Raw genomic sequence first — 17,493 nt, 5'->3', positions numbered from 1 at the left:
TCAATTTAAAATATTTTTTTAACCTGTTTTTAACTAGGCAAGTCAATTAAGAACAAATTGTTATTCACAATGATGGCCTACCAAAAGGCTGGGATTAAAAATATAGGACAAAACACACATCACAACAAGAGAAACAACACTACATAAAGAGAAACCTAAGACAACAACATAGCATGGCAGAAACACATGACAACATGGTAGCAGCACAAAACATGGTACAAACATTATTTGGCAGCACAAAGGCAAGAAGGTAGAGACAACAATACATCATGCGAAGCAGCCACAACTGTCATTAAGTGTCCATGATTATTTGAATAGCTACAGTAAACTGAAAAGAGGAGCAACCCAGGGATATGTGTGCTTTGGGGACCTTTAACAGAATGTGACTGGCAGAACGGGTGTTGTATGGCGGATGAGGGCTGCAGTAGATATCTCAGATGGGGGGAGTGAGGCCTAAGAGGGTTTTATAAATAAGCATCAACCAGTGGGTCTTGCGACGGGTATACAGAGATGACCAGTTTAGAGGAGTATAGAGTGCAGTGATGTGTCCTATGTGGAGCATTGGTGGCAAATCTGATGGCCGAATGGTAAAGAACATCTAGCCGCTCGAGAGCACCCTTACCTGCGATCTATAAATTATGTCTCCGTAATCTAGCATGGGTAGGATGGTCATCTGAATCAGGGTTAATTTGGCAGCTGGGGTGAAAGAGGAGCAATTACGATAGACTACACCAAGTCTAGATTAAACTTTAGCCTGCAGCTTTGATATGTGCTGAGAGAAGGACAGTGTACCGTCTAGCCATACTTCCAAGTACTTGTATGAGGTGACTACCTCAAGCTCTAAACCCTCAGAGGTAGTAATCACACCTGTGGGGAGAGGGGCATTCTTCTTACCAAACCACATGACCTTTGTTTTAGAAGTGTTCAGAACAACGTTAAGGGCAGAGAAAGCTTGTTGGACACTAAGAAAGCTTTGTTGTAGAGCATTTAACACAATATCCGGGGAGGATAATTGTCCCGTATCTAAAAGCCTTTCTCCTGGTCCCAGTGAAGGCAGCAACCTGACTCCAGCCCACCACTTCCCAGACTTCCGCTTCAAGACGTACGCTCCCGTGGCCTTCCGCTACTTCAGGGAGCTCTTTGGGATCAGGCCTGATGACTACCTGGTAAGAACATGTAACTCTACCCTTTTTCAACCATGACAACAGACATGAACACATGGCATGGTGTCACCATACATTAGATATCCAGTATGAACAGAGGAGCATTCATTTTCTATTTTTTACTTAACAGTTATTTTTCTTAAAACTTCTTAAAGCATTGTTGGTTAAGGGCTTGTAAGTAAGCATTTCACTGTAAGGTCTACACCTGTTGTATTCAGTGCATTACAAATACAATTTGATTTGATTTAATTGGCCAATGTTGAGGAATGGCTTTAGGGTAGCTAGTGCACCAATTCCTGATCCCACTTTTTATTTTATTTTATTTAACCTTTATTTAACAAGGCAAGTCAGTTAAGAACAAATTATTATTTACAATGACGGCCTACCAAAAGGCAAAAGGCCTCCTACGGGGGCTGGGATTATTATAATTTTTTTTATAATAAAAAATAGGACAAAACACACATCAGGACAAGAGAGACAACACTACTTAAAGAGAGACCTAAGACGACAACACAGCATGGCAGCAACACAACATGGCAGCAGCACAACATGGTAGCAGCACAAAACATGGTACAAACATTATTGGGCACAGACAACAGCACAAAGGGCAAGAAGGTAGAGACAACAATACATCATACAAAGCAGCCACAACTGTCAGTAAGACTGTCCATGATTTGAGTCTTTGAATGAAGAGATTGAGATAAAACTGTCCAGTTTGAGTGTTTGTTGCTGCTCGTTCCAGTCGCTAGCTGCAGCAAACTGAAAAGACGAGCGACCCAGGGATGTGTGCGCTTTGGGGACCTTTAACAGAATGTGACTGGCAGAACGGGTGTTGTATGTGGAGGATGAGGGCTACAGTATACATCTCAGATAGGGGGGAGTGAGGCCTAAGAGTTTTATAAATAAGCATCAACCAGTGGGTCTTGCGACAGGTATTCAGAGATCACCAGTTTACCGGGAGTTTAGAGTGCAGTGATGTGTCCTATGTGGAACATTGGTGGCAAATCTGATGGCCGAATGGTAAAGAACATCTAGCCGCTCGAGAGCACCCTTACCTACCGATCTATAAATTGCGTCTCCGTAGTCTTGCATGGGTAGGATAGTCATCTGAATCAGGGTTAATTTGGCAGCTGGGGTGAAAGAGGAGTGATTACGATAGAGTACTCCAAGTCTAGATTTCAACTTAGCCTGCAGCTTTGATATGTGCTGAGAGAAGGACAGTGTACCGTCTAGCCATACTCCCAAGTACTTGTATGAGGTGACTACCTCAAGCTCTAAACCCTCAAAGGTAGTAATCACACCTGTGGGGAGAGGGACATTCTTCTTACCAAACCACATGACCTTTGTTTTGGAGGTGTTCAGAACAAGGTTAAGGACAGAGAAAGCTTGTTGGACACTAAGAAAGCTTTGTTGTAGAGCATTTAACACAAAATCCGGGGAGGGGCCAGCTGAGTATAAGACTATCATCTGCATATAAAGGGATGAGAGAGCTTCCTACTGCCTGAGCTATGTTGTTGATGTTACATCAACAACATAGCTTAATTAAGCAGTAGGAACCTCTCTCATCCATTTACATGCAGACGATAGTAATATACCTAGGATCGCGCCTTGGGGTACTCCCTTGGTGACAGAAGCAGGTCTCTGTACAAAAGCTGTTCAGAGGCTCCCTATATAGAGAGACTGAGGTATCCAGTCCACCTGCTGTGTCCTGGTCTTAGCCAACACTCCCACAGCCTGCTGCCCACTCCCTCCCTGTCGGTCCAGCCTGCTGCCAGCAGCACAGCAGGCAATGTAGCACCACGACGGGGAGTGTGATTTCCTCCACCAGACAGGCGGGCACGAGTCACGGCTAGAGAGAGATTGGGAAGAATATCAGGAGAGACGGGGGAGGGACAGGCAGGGTTGGAGAGTTTGGGAGGGTGGAAGAAATGGGCTAAGAAATACTGTGTGGATGAATAGGGATATTAGGCAAGGAGAAGCAGAGATGGGGAGGGTGAAGAGAGGATGACAGCTAATTGAGGGTATAGCGTGCTGCTGTTAACTATACGCTCTGTGGTCAAGTCACAGTGTTCCCTGTTTTTGGTAAGCCATTGGTTGCATGTATTTCCTCATACTAGTTTGCAACAACACTTTTCTGAAACAAGGAGCAACAAAGTTTCATCACGTTGTAAAGAGTCCATGTTACCGTGGAAACAGACTCAACTGCACGCAGGTCTTGTATTTTTTAATGTCCTGCAGACCCGTCTTCAGTCAGTTTAAAGCACTATAATTGTTCTACAACACAATTCTAAAACTGGCTGTTAGGTGTGGACCAGGCTTACTTTTACTTTACTGCTTTTGGGTAAAGTTTGTCGACTTAAATGAAGTTAATCAACAAAAAACAGTTATACAATTACCCTGCCAACCCTAGCTATGACATAATAATGTGTGCGTGCGATAGACACAGTGTCACACCTCATGGCCCTTGTCACATTGTATCTGTGCTGGCTGACTGGCATTGTGTTAGGCTTTGTATCAACATGTACAGACACAATGCAAGAATTTGGTCTAAGTTATTCCTTTGTTCCATTTCGGACAACAATGTACAGAGCTACAGTAGTGTATGTGGGCAAATTCAGTTTGTATTGATTTTCTGAATAGCAAATAGCAGTGTACAGTCGTGGCCAAAAGTTTTGAGAATGACACAAATATAAATGTTCACAAAGTCTGCTGCCTCAGTTTGTATGATGGCAATTTGCATATACTCCAGAATGTTATGAAGAGTGATCAGATGAATTGCAATTAATTGCAAAGTCCCTCTTTGCCATGCGAATGAACTGAATCCCCAAAAAACATTTCCACTGCATTTCAGCCCTGCCTCAAAAGGACCAGCTGACATCATGTCAGTGATTCTCTCATTAACACAGGTGTGAATGTTGACGAGGACAAGGCTGGAGATCACTCTGTCATGCTGATTTGAGTTTGAATAACAGACTGAAAGCTTCAAAAGGAGGGTGGTGCTTGGAATCATTGTTCTTCCTCTGTCAACCATGGTTACCTGCAAGGAAACACGTGCCGTCATCATTGCTTTGCACAAAAAGGGCTTCACAGGCAAGGATATTGCTGCCAGTAAGATTGCACCTAAATCAACCATTTATCGGATAATCAAGAACTTCAAGGAGAGCGGTTCAATTGTTGTGAAGAAGGCTTCAGGGCGCCCAAGAAAGTCCAGCAAGTGCCAGGACTGTCTCCTAAAGTTGATTCAGCTGCGGGATCGGGGCACCACCAGTACAGAGCTTGCTCAGGAATGGCAGCAGGCAGGTGTGAGTGCATCCGCACGCACAGTGAGGCGAAGACTTTTGGAGGATGGCCTGGTGTCAAGAAGGGCAGCAAAGAAGCCACTTCTCCAGGAAAAACATCAGGGACAGACTGATATTCTGCAAAAGGTACAGGGATTGGACTGCTGAGGACTGGGGTAAAGTCATTTTCTCTGATGAATCCCTTTTCCGATTGTTTGGGGCATCCGGAAAAAAGCTTGTCTGGAGAAGACAAGGTGAGCGCTACCATCAGTCCTGTGTCATGTGTGGTGGCTAATTTCTGCATTACCAAATGAGGAGAGTTACAAACACACCAGTCTGAGTTAACTACATCTTTAATAATTAAGATACTTTTGCAAAAGCACTTGACCTTCAATGATGCCATTGAAAAAGGTGACTACACCTTCAATACAAAGAGCTTTTATACTTAAGGTCCACCCCTCTCAACGTACATGACGAACCACAGATACATAGAATGGGTCACAAGGTTACGTTTTGTATGAAAAGATATCTATAAAACACAGCAGACAGCAACTGCTATCTCAACAGTGTTCATTATATAGACCGGTGTCTGGTCTCCCTAGAACCGTCCCTCCCTGGTACGGTATTGAACAGAACTATTAGCTCATGACCTCTGGAATGCTTTTTAGGCATTCTTATCAAAATACACCATAAATCTCCTCTGTCAATGCTATCTCATAGAGGCCCATCCTCTTGTTCCCACTCCTGGACAAGCTCACTGAGGGGAGGGACCTGCGCACAGACATTGGAGACAAATAATTGGTTTTTAAATCACACCATCCCTTCACATGGTTTAAGAATAGGTAAAGACACATTCACATGAAGACAATGTTTCATTCTGTCCTCCTCTCTTGCTGATATTCTGCATAGCAACAGAGACATGTAAAAAACAAGTCTGACCTCTCCCCTCTCTGGGCCCCAAGTGACTGAGCCCCAGCTAAGGCAAACGTGCAACTGAAAGACACCAGAGTCCAAAGGACACTTTCTAATGACAAGTATCTCACATAAGCATATTATACTAATAAAACATCTTAATTATCTATGTTACCCAACTAATTCTTATTCATCCACCACACATGCCAACAGTAAAGGATTAGGATCCCCATTAGCCATCGCCAATGGCGACAGCTAGTCTTACTGAGGTCCGACATAAGAGACAAAAGACTTTACAATTTACATGCATTTAAAACATGAACATGTACTGTGTGTATGTGTGTGTGCGCATCTATCAGTTACACATACATGTCAGTACATAAACACAACAAATAGGTCACATGGGGTAGAGGTGTTGCTTTATTTGTTTTTTTAAACCAGGTTTGTTGTTCACTTGCGCTATATGAGATAGAAGGGAGTTCCATGCACTCATGGCTCTGTATAATACTGTACACTTCTTTAAATGTGTTCTGGACCTGGGGACTGTGAAAAGACCTCTGGTGGCATGTCTGGTGGAGTAAGTGTGTATCAGCGCTATATGTTGACCATGCAAACAATTTGGAATATATAACGCATTAATGTTTCTTATAAAAACAAGAAGTGATACAGTCAGCCTTTCCTCAAGAGACTAGCATGCATAGTATTGATATTAGCCCTCTGATTACAATGAAGAGCAAAACGTGCCGCTCTGTTCTGGGCCGGCTGCAGCTTAACTAGGTCTTTCTTTGCAGCACTTGACCAAATGACTGGACAATAACCAAGATGAGATAAAACTACAGCCTGCAGGACTTGCTTTGTGGAGTGTGGTGTAAAAAAATCTGAGCATCTCTTTATCATGGACAGACCTCTCACCATCTTTATAATGATTGAATCTATATGTTTTGACCATGACAGTTTACAATCTAAGTTAACAGCAAGTAATTTAGCCTCCTCAACTTGCTCAACAGCCACACCATTCATTACCAGATTCAGCTGAGGTTTAGAACTTAGGGAATGATTTGTACCAAATTCAATGTTCTTAGTTTAAGAGATGTTCAGGACCAGTTTATTACTGGCCACCTATTCTAAACCTGACTGCAACTCTTTGTTTCGGGTTGCAGTGACTTCACTACTTGCTGACACGTATAGGGTTGAATCATCAACATACATGAACACACAGGCTTTGTTTAATGCCAGTGGCAGGTCATTGGAAAAAATAGAAAAGAATAGAGGGCCAAGAGAAGCTTCCATTAAAGTGTTAAACTGTCCATTAAACTGTTATGTATGCTATTGCCCCCACAGTTGACCAGGCTTTATCTGAACTATAGACTGCCATCATTGTATTACAGAACAACTTTATTGACCTGAAATTACTACTGAATGCAGGTGAAACTAAGTATATGTTGTTCTCTAGAGCGCATAAAAATAATTTTGATTTAAGCATATGTACTTTGTCCATATTGATAGTGTCCCTGCTTACAAATATCTGGGCATCTGGATAGATGAAAAGCTGTCTCTTAAAAAGCTTATTGATGAGTTAGTTAAGTAGCTGAGAATAGAAATGGGCTTCTTCTCTGTTCTATAAGATACAGTGGCTTGCAAAAGTATTCACCACCTTGGCATTTTCCCTATTTTGTTTCCTTACAACCTGTAATTTAAATAGATTTTTGGGGGGGTTGTATCTTTTGATTTACACAACATGCCTACCACTTTGAAGATGCAAAGCTTGGCACATCTAGCCACTGGGATTTTTGCCCATTCTTTAAGGCAAAACTGCTCCAGCTCCTTCAAGTTGAATGGGTTCCACTGGTGTACAGCAATATTTAAGTCCTACCACAGATTCTCAGTTGGATTGAGGTCTGGGCTTTGACTAGGCCATTCCAAGACATTTAAGTGTTTCCCCTTAAACAACTCAAGTGTAGCTTCAGCAGTATCCTTAGGGCCATTGTCCTGCTGGAAGGTGAACCTCCGTCCCAGTCTCAAATCAGTAAAAAAAAACAGTAAAAACCAGGGGGAAAAAATGAAAAAAAAATGTATGAAATATATGCATTCACTACTGTAAGTTGCTCTGGATAAGAGCATCTGCTAAATGACTAAAATGTAAATGTAAATCTCTGGAAGACTAAAACAGGTTTCCCTCAAGAATTTCCCTGTATTTAGCTGTATTCATTCCTTCAGTTCTGACCAGTTTCCCAGTCCCTGCCGATGGAAAAACATCCCCACAGCATGATACTGCCACCACCATCCTTCGCTCTGTGGAGTGTACAGCTTAAAGTGGTCCTTTAATTTTGCAAGGCTCTGAATCCACGATATGGCAGAGGTTGAAAAGCCATAACACATAAGTTTTTTCAACAACAGGTTATGGCCAATAATATCAAAGGCTGCACTGAAATCTAACAGTACAGCTCCCACAATCTTCTTATTATACATTTCTTTCAACCGATCATCAGTCATTTGCAGGGGCACAACTTTGGTTTTAGAAGTGGGGGCGGGGGGCATAACTTGGTGAGGGGTTTGGGGGTCCTCTGCATCTGAAGCTAATTCCTGCATTTCTACACAATCTAATATGGCCTTTCTAGCTGTCTCTATTTAGAACAACATAAAGTAAGCAAAAATGCCCAGACATCAAGCTAGGTAAGAGATCATTATTAAATATGTTTAAGTGATTGATAATACTGAACTAGATCAATGATAATTCAATAATCAATATTGTGTTGCGACTTTAACCAATAGCCTAACAAATGAACAACTTTTACAAATAAAGTACCAAGACTTTTGATTGTCTTTTATTAAGACATATCAAATTTCTGCCAGACTGCCCAGCCTGCCTGAGCCACCTGAACACCCAACCCCCACCAGTCTAGTAAATAACTCTCTCCCCAACTTCCTTCCCATCTTTTTTTATGTCTCAAGGAAAGGTTTGGAAAACATTTTATAAAAAAAACACACACACCTACACAGTAACACACAGAAACAGTACACCCTCCATATAATTCATATCATAGGCCTAGTAGTACTGTAGATCTCTTTCTACTTGCACACAATATAGCTGGGTCACCCCGTCCTGTCCCTAGGTGTCCACGGCCCTGCAGCGCCCCAACCCAACACACCCCACTCATCTTAGTGAAACACAAGGCCAGAGTGTCAGCCAACAGTATGGCAGAACTCTAGGACCAGGACTGCACAGCCCAACAACTAGTGATTGCTTAAATAGGTATCTCCGCTGATGTGGGCATGTTTTCAATACAGACTCCTTTTGTCGTGCTGTATTCCATATAAGGCATCCAGACCTTGTGAAAATTGCCCAATATTTCCTTATTCTGGTAATATATCAAATCTAGTGATACTTAACTTGACATTACTTCTATCCATTGTGGGAGGATAACCCACCTTGCAGTTAATTGCAATGCATTTCTTAGGCACTATAAATGCTAGGTTTCACAGTTTCTTCTGATAACAGTCTCCAGTATCAACATTTCCAAGCAAACAAAAACGGGGATAAGGGAGAATCTGTAGACATGCTGAGATAAAATAACATACTCTTTGTCATAATTCAGCCAGCCTTCAGACCATAACATATGCAAATATGTCCCCTTTTGTGTTTTACACCTCCAGCAGAATAATAACATTTCTGTGTGCATGATATTCAGTTTCACTGGCATATAGTATGTTCTATGGATGGTCTTAAAACTGCAGTCATTATATGAACATGACTGGGCATTCTAACATATCTGTATCCATTCATCATCAATAGCGTCTCCCAGGTCTTCCTCACATTTTTGTTTTACATGTTTTGTGTCATCGGGAAAAGCCTCCATCAACCCTTGATACACTTTGGAAATGAACTTTAGAGGTTTCCCATACTGCCTTAAAATACTTTGAAGCTTCTTGCATTTCCAGTGTTTGCTGCAAAGAGAAAATAAAGTGTTGTATCTGCAAAAATTCCCCTCCGCTCCATCAGACTGGTCTTCCCTGGCTGCCTGACCCTGCTGAGACCCCTGTCACCATCTGACCCTGCTCAGATGAGGCATGACAAAGAATTACTTTGGTGTACATTTATACATTGATTCCATCCATGAATAATATAATGGTTCAACAATTGAAATGACCATTATTCCCTGATCCCAGACTGTAGCCTACCCAAGCCTACTCAAGATGGAACTTTGTATCCATTCACTGATTGTTCTAATATACTGCAAAATTCACGTGAGCTCCGTAGACTGGTCTTCCCTGGCTGTCTGACCCTGCTGGTACACCTGTCACCATCTGATCCTGCTAAGACATGATAAGCATAGTGTTGTGTACTGACTGTGAACCATGACAGTGATGCCTGTAGAGCTGTTTATACCATGTCAGTGTGAAAAGTAGGGAATTCACTAGGGAAACTGACAGATCAATAATGTTACATTGCTATACTGACTAATTAAAACTCACATTGCGCTGAAAAAAAAATATTGGTTTGCAATCGTTTAGCCGCTGGTTTCAATCGTTTGTTTCAAGTCTACTGTGATTGAGGAAAAAAATTAATAGCTATATTTATCTGTCAAACAGCAGTTACCGTCCCAGCTAGATCAGTCAACTAAAGACTAGCCAGTTTCTGCTCTGCTTGTTTTTACAACTCCGAGAAAAAGCGCAACACAGACAGCAGCTGCCTCTGTTCATAGAAAAAGGAGATGATTGTGGACTACAGGAAAAAGAGGACCGAGCACACCCCCATTCTCATCGACTGGGCTGCAGCGGAGCAGGTTGAGAGCGTCAAGTTCCTTGGTGTCCACATCACCAACAAACTAACATGGTCCAAGCACACCAAGACAGTCATGAAGAGGGCACGACAAAACCTATTTCCCTTCAGGAGACTGAAAAGATTTGGCATGGGTCCTCAGATCCTCAAAAGGTTCTACAGCTGCACCATCAAGAGCATCCTGACTGGCAAATCTGACCACGACTCCAAAGTTTTAAGTTCCTCGGCGTACACATCACGGACAAACTGAAATGGTCCACCCACCCACGCAATAGCGCCTCTTCAACCTCAGGAGGCTGAAGAAATTTGGCTTGTCACCAAAAACACTCACAAACTTTTACAGATGCACAATCGAGAGCATCCTGTCGGGCTGTATCTCCGCCTGTTATGACAACTGCTCCGCCCACAACCGTAAGGCTCTCCAGAGGGTAGTGAGGTCTGCACAACGCATCACCGGGGGTAAACTACCTGCCCTCTAGAACACCTACACCACCCGATGTCACAGGAAGGCCAAAAAGATCATCAAGGACAACAACCACCCGAGTCACTGCCTGTTCACCCCGCTATCATCCAGAAGGCGAAGTCAGTACAGGTGCATCAAAGCTGGGACCGAGAGACTGTTAAACAGCTTCTATCTCAAGGCCATCAGACTGTTTAACAGCCATCACTAACATTGAGTGGCTGGTGCCAACATACTGACTCAAATCTCTATCCACTTTAATAATAAAAAATTGGATGTAAAAAATGTATCACTAGTCACTTTAAACAATGCCACTTTATATAATGTTTACATACCCTACATTACTCATCTCATATGTATATAATGTATTCTATACCATCTACAGCATCTTGCCTATGCCGTTCGGCCATTGCTCATCCATATATTTATATGTACATATTCTTATTCATTCCTTTACACTTTTGTGTGTATAAGGTAGTTGTTGTGAAATTGTTAGATTACTTGTTAGATATTACTGCACAGTCGGAACTAGAAGCACAAGCATTTAGCTACACTCGCATTAACACATGCTAACCATGTGTATTATGACCAATAAAATTTTATTCGATTTCTGGTTGCATCACTGCCTGGTATGGCAACTGCTCGGCCTCCGACCGCAAGGCACTACAGAGGGTAGTGCGAACGGCCCACTACATCACTGGGGCCAAGCTTCCTGCCATCCAGGACCTCTATACCAGGCGGTCTCAGAGGAAGGCCCTAAAAATTGTCAAAGACTCCAGCCACCCTAGTCATAGACTGTTCTCTCTGCTACTGCATGGAAAGCGGTACTGGAGCGCCAAGTCTAGGTCCAAGAAGCTTCTAAACAGCTTCTACCCCCAAGCCATATGACTCCTGAACATCTAATCAAATGGCTACCCAGACTATTTGCATTGTCCCCCCTCCCTCTTTTACACAGTTGCTACTCTCTGTCATCTATGCATATTCACTTTAATAACTCTATCTACATGTACATATTACCTCAACTAACCAGTGCCCCCGCACATTGACTCTGTACCGGTACCCCCCTGTATATAGTCTCGCAATTGTTATTTTACTGCTGCTCTTTAATGACTTGTTACTTTTTTATTTCTTATTCTTATCCGTATTTTTTTAAACTGCATTGTTGGTTAGGGGCTCTTAAGTAAGCATTTCACTGTAAGGTCTACACCTGTTGTATTCGGCGCATGTGCTTAATCAAATTTGATTTGATTCATATCTCTCGTGCTGGTTCTATACGCCCGCCTATCAGAAGTTTTGTCTTCACACAGCCTGTCCGCGCATGCTCTGTGGTGTCTGTGCGGTCCTAAATCCAGCCGGCTGAAACCGGAAAACAGCCTACCCTACCGATCTGAGGTGTCCGCATGGTCCTAAAGCACACCGCATTCATGTGGGAGGGTCTTGTCCCCCTCGTCCCCAGTGAAAGTTGCAACCCTGGTCATTTGTGTGAGTACAGTACATGTTGAGTGCCCTTCTCTAAAGGCATACCGAAAGTCTTTTAATTTGTTTGCAGAGACATTTTCTAACAGTTTACTAAGAGCTGGCAGCAAGTTGATCGGTCGGCTGTTAGAACCAGTAAAGGCCGCTTTACCATTCTTGGTAAGCGTAATGACTTTGGCTTCCCTCCAGGCCTGAGGGCAAACAATTTCCTCTCGGCTCAGATTAAAAATATGACAGGAGTGGTTATACAGCCAGCTACTATCCTCAATAGGTTTCCATCTAAGTTGTCAATGCCAGGAGGTTTGTCATTATTGATCGATAACAATTTTTCCACCTCTCCAACACTAACTTTACAAAATTCAAACTTTCAATGCTTTTCTTTCATGATTTATTTTTTTAGGCATGAATAAGATGGCTCACTGTTCGTTGTTGGCATTTCCTGCCTAAGTTTGCCCACTTTGCCAATGAAGTATCAATCATAAAATAGAATCAGAAAAATAGAATCAGAAAAATAATTGGCAATATCAAATGGTTTTGTGATGAATAAGCCATCTGATTTGATGAAAGATGGAGTTGAATTTGTCTTTTAATTTAAAGTACTTTAAAGTACTCATTTATCATTATCATTGATCTTGGCTTCATAATACAGTTTTGTCTTCTTTTTGTTGAGTTTAGTGACATATTTTTTACATCAACCACATAAGAGTAACAGCTAAATCTTTTGTATGATCTCTTATACACTATTTTAGGCCCAGCTTTTGGAACTTTGGCTTTCCTGGATATAGCCACTATATTGTGATCACTGCATCCAATGGGTAGGGATACAGCTTTAGAACAAAGTTCTATAGTATTAGTAAAAATGTGACAAATACATGTGGCGATCTAGTTCCTGTAGTGTTTGTAAACACCCTGCTAGGTTGATTAATAACCTGAATCAGATTATAGGCACTGGTTACAGTGAGAAACTGTCTCTTGAGCGGACAGCTTTATGAAAACCAGTCAATATTTAGGTCCCCAAGAAAGTAGACCTCTCTGTTTACGTCACATACACTATCAAGCATATCTAGATACTGACTGTTAGCACTTGAAAATAATTTGTGATATGCAGTTCACGAACAAGTTTTTATTTTTACTGACTCGTGAACCACAATTCGTTTTTACAAGTGATTATATTAGTTGTTCGTTTGACCTGCTGGCAGCAATTGATTTTACAGCCGGATTAATACGCGCTCCTCTGAAAGATTCTTTTTTTTTTGTTGACTGAATGAGTCGAAAAGATCTGAGTCAGTGAAAAGAGGCGAACTTCCCATAACAAAATATAATAGTCTTTAGAGGATGCAGGGGAACCTGCAACCACAACACTCCAATAGCACTTGACATGAGATCTTCTGTAAGCATTACAGGGATATGGCACTGAATGAATGAATATATATATATATATATATATTATCTACATCCCCCATAAGCATTCCTGTCTCTTCTGTAAATGTTATCTCTTTGTATTGCTACTGCTGTATAATCAAAGGAATTATCTAAGTGAGTCTCGGGAAATTACTAATATATGAATGTTATCTGATGTTTGCAAGTTATTGATTTCTATATATATATATATATATGTGTGTGTGTGTATATATATATATATGTATATTATATATATATATATATATATATATATATATATATATATATATACACACACACACACACACACACACACACACACACACACACACATATATATATATATATATATATATATATATATATATATATATATATTATATATACACATATATATATATATTATATATACACATATATATATATATATTATATATATTATATATACACATATATATATATATATTATATATATTATATATACACATATATATATATATATATATATATATATATATATATATATATATATATATATATATATATATATATATATATATATATATATATTTTTATTGACCTTTCCTGGGTGGCTTATCAGAAATAGACATATGTGAAAGAGAAAACAAGGCAAGAGAAAAAAACAAAAACTTCAGCAGTCCATTAATCAGTTGGTGTGTGTGTGTGCTGCCGGGTTGAAGCTACAAACCCATAGACTTGGCTCTCTTATCCCTTCCAGGCTTTTGGGAGGGAGGGTGGACAATGAGCCTGTCATAGCGGATGTACTGTAAGCAATGACCCCACACACTCTGGCAGCTTTAATGGCTGGGATACGGTTTTCCCTCTTCTGGCGCACAGCTTCAGGATAGTCCTCGTTGAGGAAGATGTACGTCCCTCTGAAGTTCTTGGCTCTTTCCAGAACAGCTAGCTTGTCCTTGAACCTCAGGAAATTGACCACTATCGGCCTGGGCCTGTCACCTGGGCCGGTGGTGGGTTTTCCAGTCCTGTGCGCGCGCTCGATCTCAATCTTCCTGTTGTCCATCTTCAGTTTCTCAATAATATTTTCCCTCACTTTGTCTTCAAACTCCGTCCAGGTCTCGTGGAGATTCTGCAATTCCGTCCACAACAATGTTGTTCCATCTTTATTTTCCCTTGAGATAAGCTAATTTCTCCATTGTTATCATGGATTCACATACAGAACTGATGTCCTCTCTCAATGACTTATGGATTGCTGTCATCTTGGTGTTCTCCTGTTTAGACTCATCGAGCTGACCATGGGAGAACTGCAAACTGTTCTTCAGGTTCTGGACCTCTGGTCAGGTTGTCCATTCTTTTAGTAGTTGACTCCACCGGTGTTTGGACACAACACTTGAAGCTATTTTCTTGTTGTTGCAACAACTGCTTGTAGAACTATTTTTGTTCGTTTAAAAGATCCTTCGCCTGTGATCGAGAGACTCCACTGTCCTCAACAGTACTCTCACCAGCTTTGGTCTTTGTCATGGTAGCAGCGTAGGCTACACTGTTACCCTCGTGGTTGCAGACAGGGCAGGTCGCAGGGAAGATGGCGCCAACGAGAAAAATGAGCTACTTCTCTGGAGCAAAATAGACCTGGTGGTGTTGCAGGGCAGCAACAAGCCCAGGACAATCCATGGTCCAAGCCACAAGGGCTAACCGCGCCGGGGGCTGCGTTCACAATTCGTTGGGGCAGTGAATTGTGAAGCGTCTCTGTCATTAACCTAGGGTTGGTTATGTGTTAAGCACACTGGGGTTCTGGTCTAGACACACACAGCGGAACACAGCAGAGATGAGATGTCAGTCCAACCTGAGTAGCTCGTTACAGAAGCCCCTGAAGGAACAGACCATCTCATGTATAAACATATGGGCCTGGGCTATTTTAAGATCCTCTGTGCATTAGGTGTATCGGTCTGCATTCGGGGCTCCCGAGTGGCGCAGCAGTCTAAGGCACTGCATCTCAATGCTTGAGGCGTCACTACAGCCACCCTGGTTCGTATCCAGGCTGTATCACAACTAGAGGTCGACCGATTATGATTTTTCGCCGCCGATACCGATTATTGGATGCCCCAAAAAAGCCGGTACCGATTAATCGGACGATTTTAAATAAAAAATAAAACATTTATTTTTTATATATTATGTTTGTAATAATGACAATTACAACAATACTGAATGAACACTTATTTTAACTTAATCAATAAAATCAATTTAGTCTCAAATAAATAATGAAACATGTTCAATTTGGTTTAAATAATGCAAAAACAAAGTGTCGGAGAAGAAAGTAAAAGTGCAATATGTGCCATGTAAAAAAGCTAACGTTTAAGTTCCTTGCTCAGAACATATGAAAGCTGGTGGTTCCTTTTAACATGAGTCTTCAATATTCCCAGGTAAGAAGTTTTAGGTTGTAGTTATTATAGGACTATTTCTCTCTATACCATTTGTATTTCATATATCTTTGACTATTGGATGTTAGTGTTGCCAGCCTAATCTCGGGAGTTGATAGGCTTGAAGTCATAAACAGCGCAATGCTTGAAGCACAGGGAAGAGCTGCTGGCAAATGCAGGAAAGTGCTGTTTGAATGAATGCTTATGAGCCTGCGGCTGCCTACCATCGCTCAGTCAGACTGCTCTATCAAATCATAGACTTAATTAGAATATAATAACACAGAAATACGAGCCTTAGTTTCCGGATTTCACCATATTAATGACCTATCATTTCGAAAACAAAACGTTTATTCTTTCAGTGAAATACGGAACCGTTCTGTATTTTATCTAACGGGTGGTATCCCTAAGTCTAAATATTGCTGTTACATTGCACAACCTTCTATGTTATAATTATGTACAATTCTGGCAAATTAATTACGGTCTTTGTTAGGAAGAAATGGTCTTCACACAGTTCGCAACGAGCCAGGCGGCCCAAACTGCTGCATATACCCAGACTCTGCTTGCACAGAACGCAAGGGAAGTGACACAATTTCCCTAGTTAAAAGAAATTCATGTTAGCTGGCAATATTAACTAAATATGCAGGTTTAAAAATACATACTTGTGTATTGATTTTAAGAAAGGCATTGATGTTTATGGTTAGGTACACATTGGTGCAACAACACTGCTTTTTTCGCGAATGCGCTTGTTAAATCACCTGTTTGGCGAAGTAGGCTATGATTCAATGATAAATTAACAGGCACCGCATCGATTATATGCAACGCAGGACAAGCTAGATAAACTAGTAATATCAACCATGTGTAGTTAACTAGTGATTATGTTAAGATTGATTGATTGTTTTTTATAAGATATGTTTAACGCTAGCTAGCACCTTACCTTGGCTCCTTGCTGCACTCGCATACAGATAGTCAGCCTGCCACTTAGTCTCTTCGTGGAGTGCAATGTAATCGGTGTCAAAAAATTCCGATTACCGATTGTTATGAAAACTCGAAATCGGCCCTAATTAATCGGCCATTCCGATTAATCGGTCGACCTCTAAACATACGGCCATGATTGGGAGTCCCATAGGGCGGCACACAATTGGCCCAGCGTTGTCTGGGTTTGGCCAGTGTAAGCCGGCATTGTAAATAAGAATTTGTTCTTAACTGGCTTGTCCAGTTAAATAAAGGTTAAATAAAATAAAAATGTAATGTGTGTGTGAGACTGGCCACGTGTGTGTGCGAGGTGTTCCTGCCTCAGTGATTCATCACAGTGCCTGGGGCCAGTGCTCTCTGCACTCAGGGTCCCTTCTCTCTTACTCTCGCTTCCTCTCTCTACCTCTATCTCCCTCACTCCTCTCTCTTCCTCTCTTTTTTCCCCTTTCTCATCCTCTCTCTCTCTCTCTCTCCCCCCCATTCAGGTCTCTCTCTCTCAATCGTTCTCTCCATCCATCCCGTCCTCCCCTCCCGACCGTCCTTCCATCGCTCATTCCCAATACTGTCTGATTGGGATGTTTATGCATCGGTCTCCTGCTGTGCGTGTTTCAACAGGGTGTTGTTTCTAGCTTGTCCTCGTTTCGTCTCACTTTAT

At 41.5% G+C, this 17,493-nt stretch overlaps 1 protein-coding gene across 5 annotated transcripts in view; it reads left to right on the top strand.

Annotated features, from left to right (window-relative positions):
- Nucleotides 1-17,493, top strand: part of pip5k1ca (phosphatidylinositol-4-phosphate 5-kinase, type I, gamma a) — an 85,592-nt gene that overhangs the window by 38,198 nt on the left and 29,901 nt on the right. For all 5 annotated transcript variants that reach the window (XM_029706830.1, XM_029706831.1, XM_029706829.1 and 2 more), the window contains one exon: nucleotides 1,049-1,166. In XM_029706830.1, coding sequence (XP_029562690.1) covers nucleotides 1,049-1,166 — 118 coding nt within the window. The remainder of the gene's footprint in view (nucleotides 1-1,048; nucleotides 1,167-17,493) is intronic.

Source organism: Salmo trutta, chromosome 22 (genome assembly GCF_901001165.1).
Source record: "Salmo trutta chromosome 22, fSalTru1.1, whole genome shotgun sequence".
In the NCBI taxonomy this organism is placed as follows: Eukaryota; Metazoa; Chordata; class Actinopteri; order Salmoniformes; family Salmonidae; genus Salmo; species Salmo trutta.
This window is presented reverse-complemented; position numbering and strand designations above follow the sequence as displayed.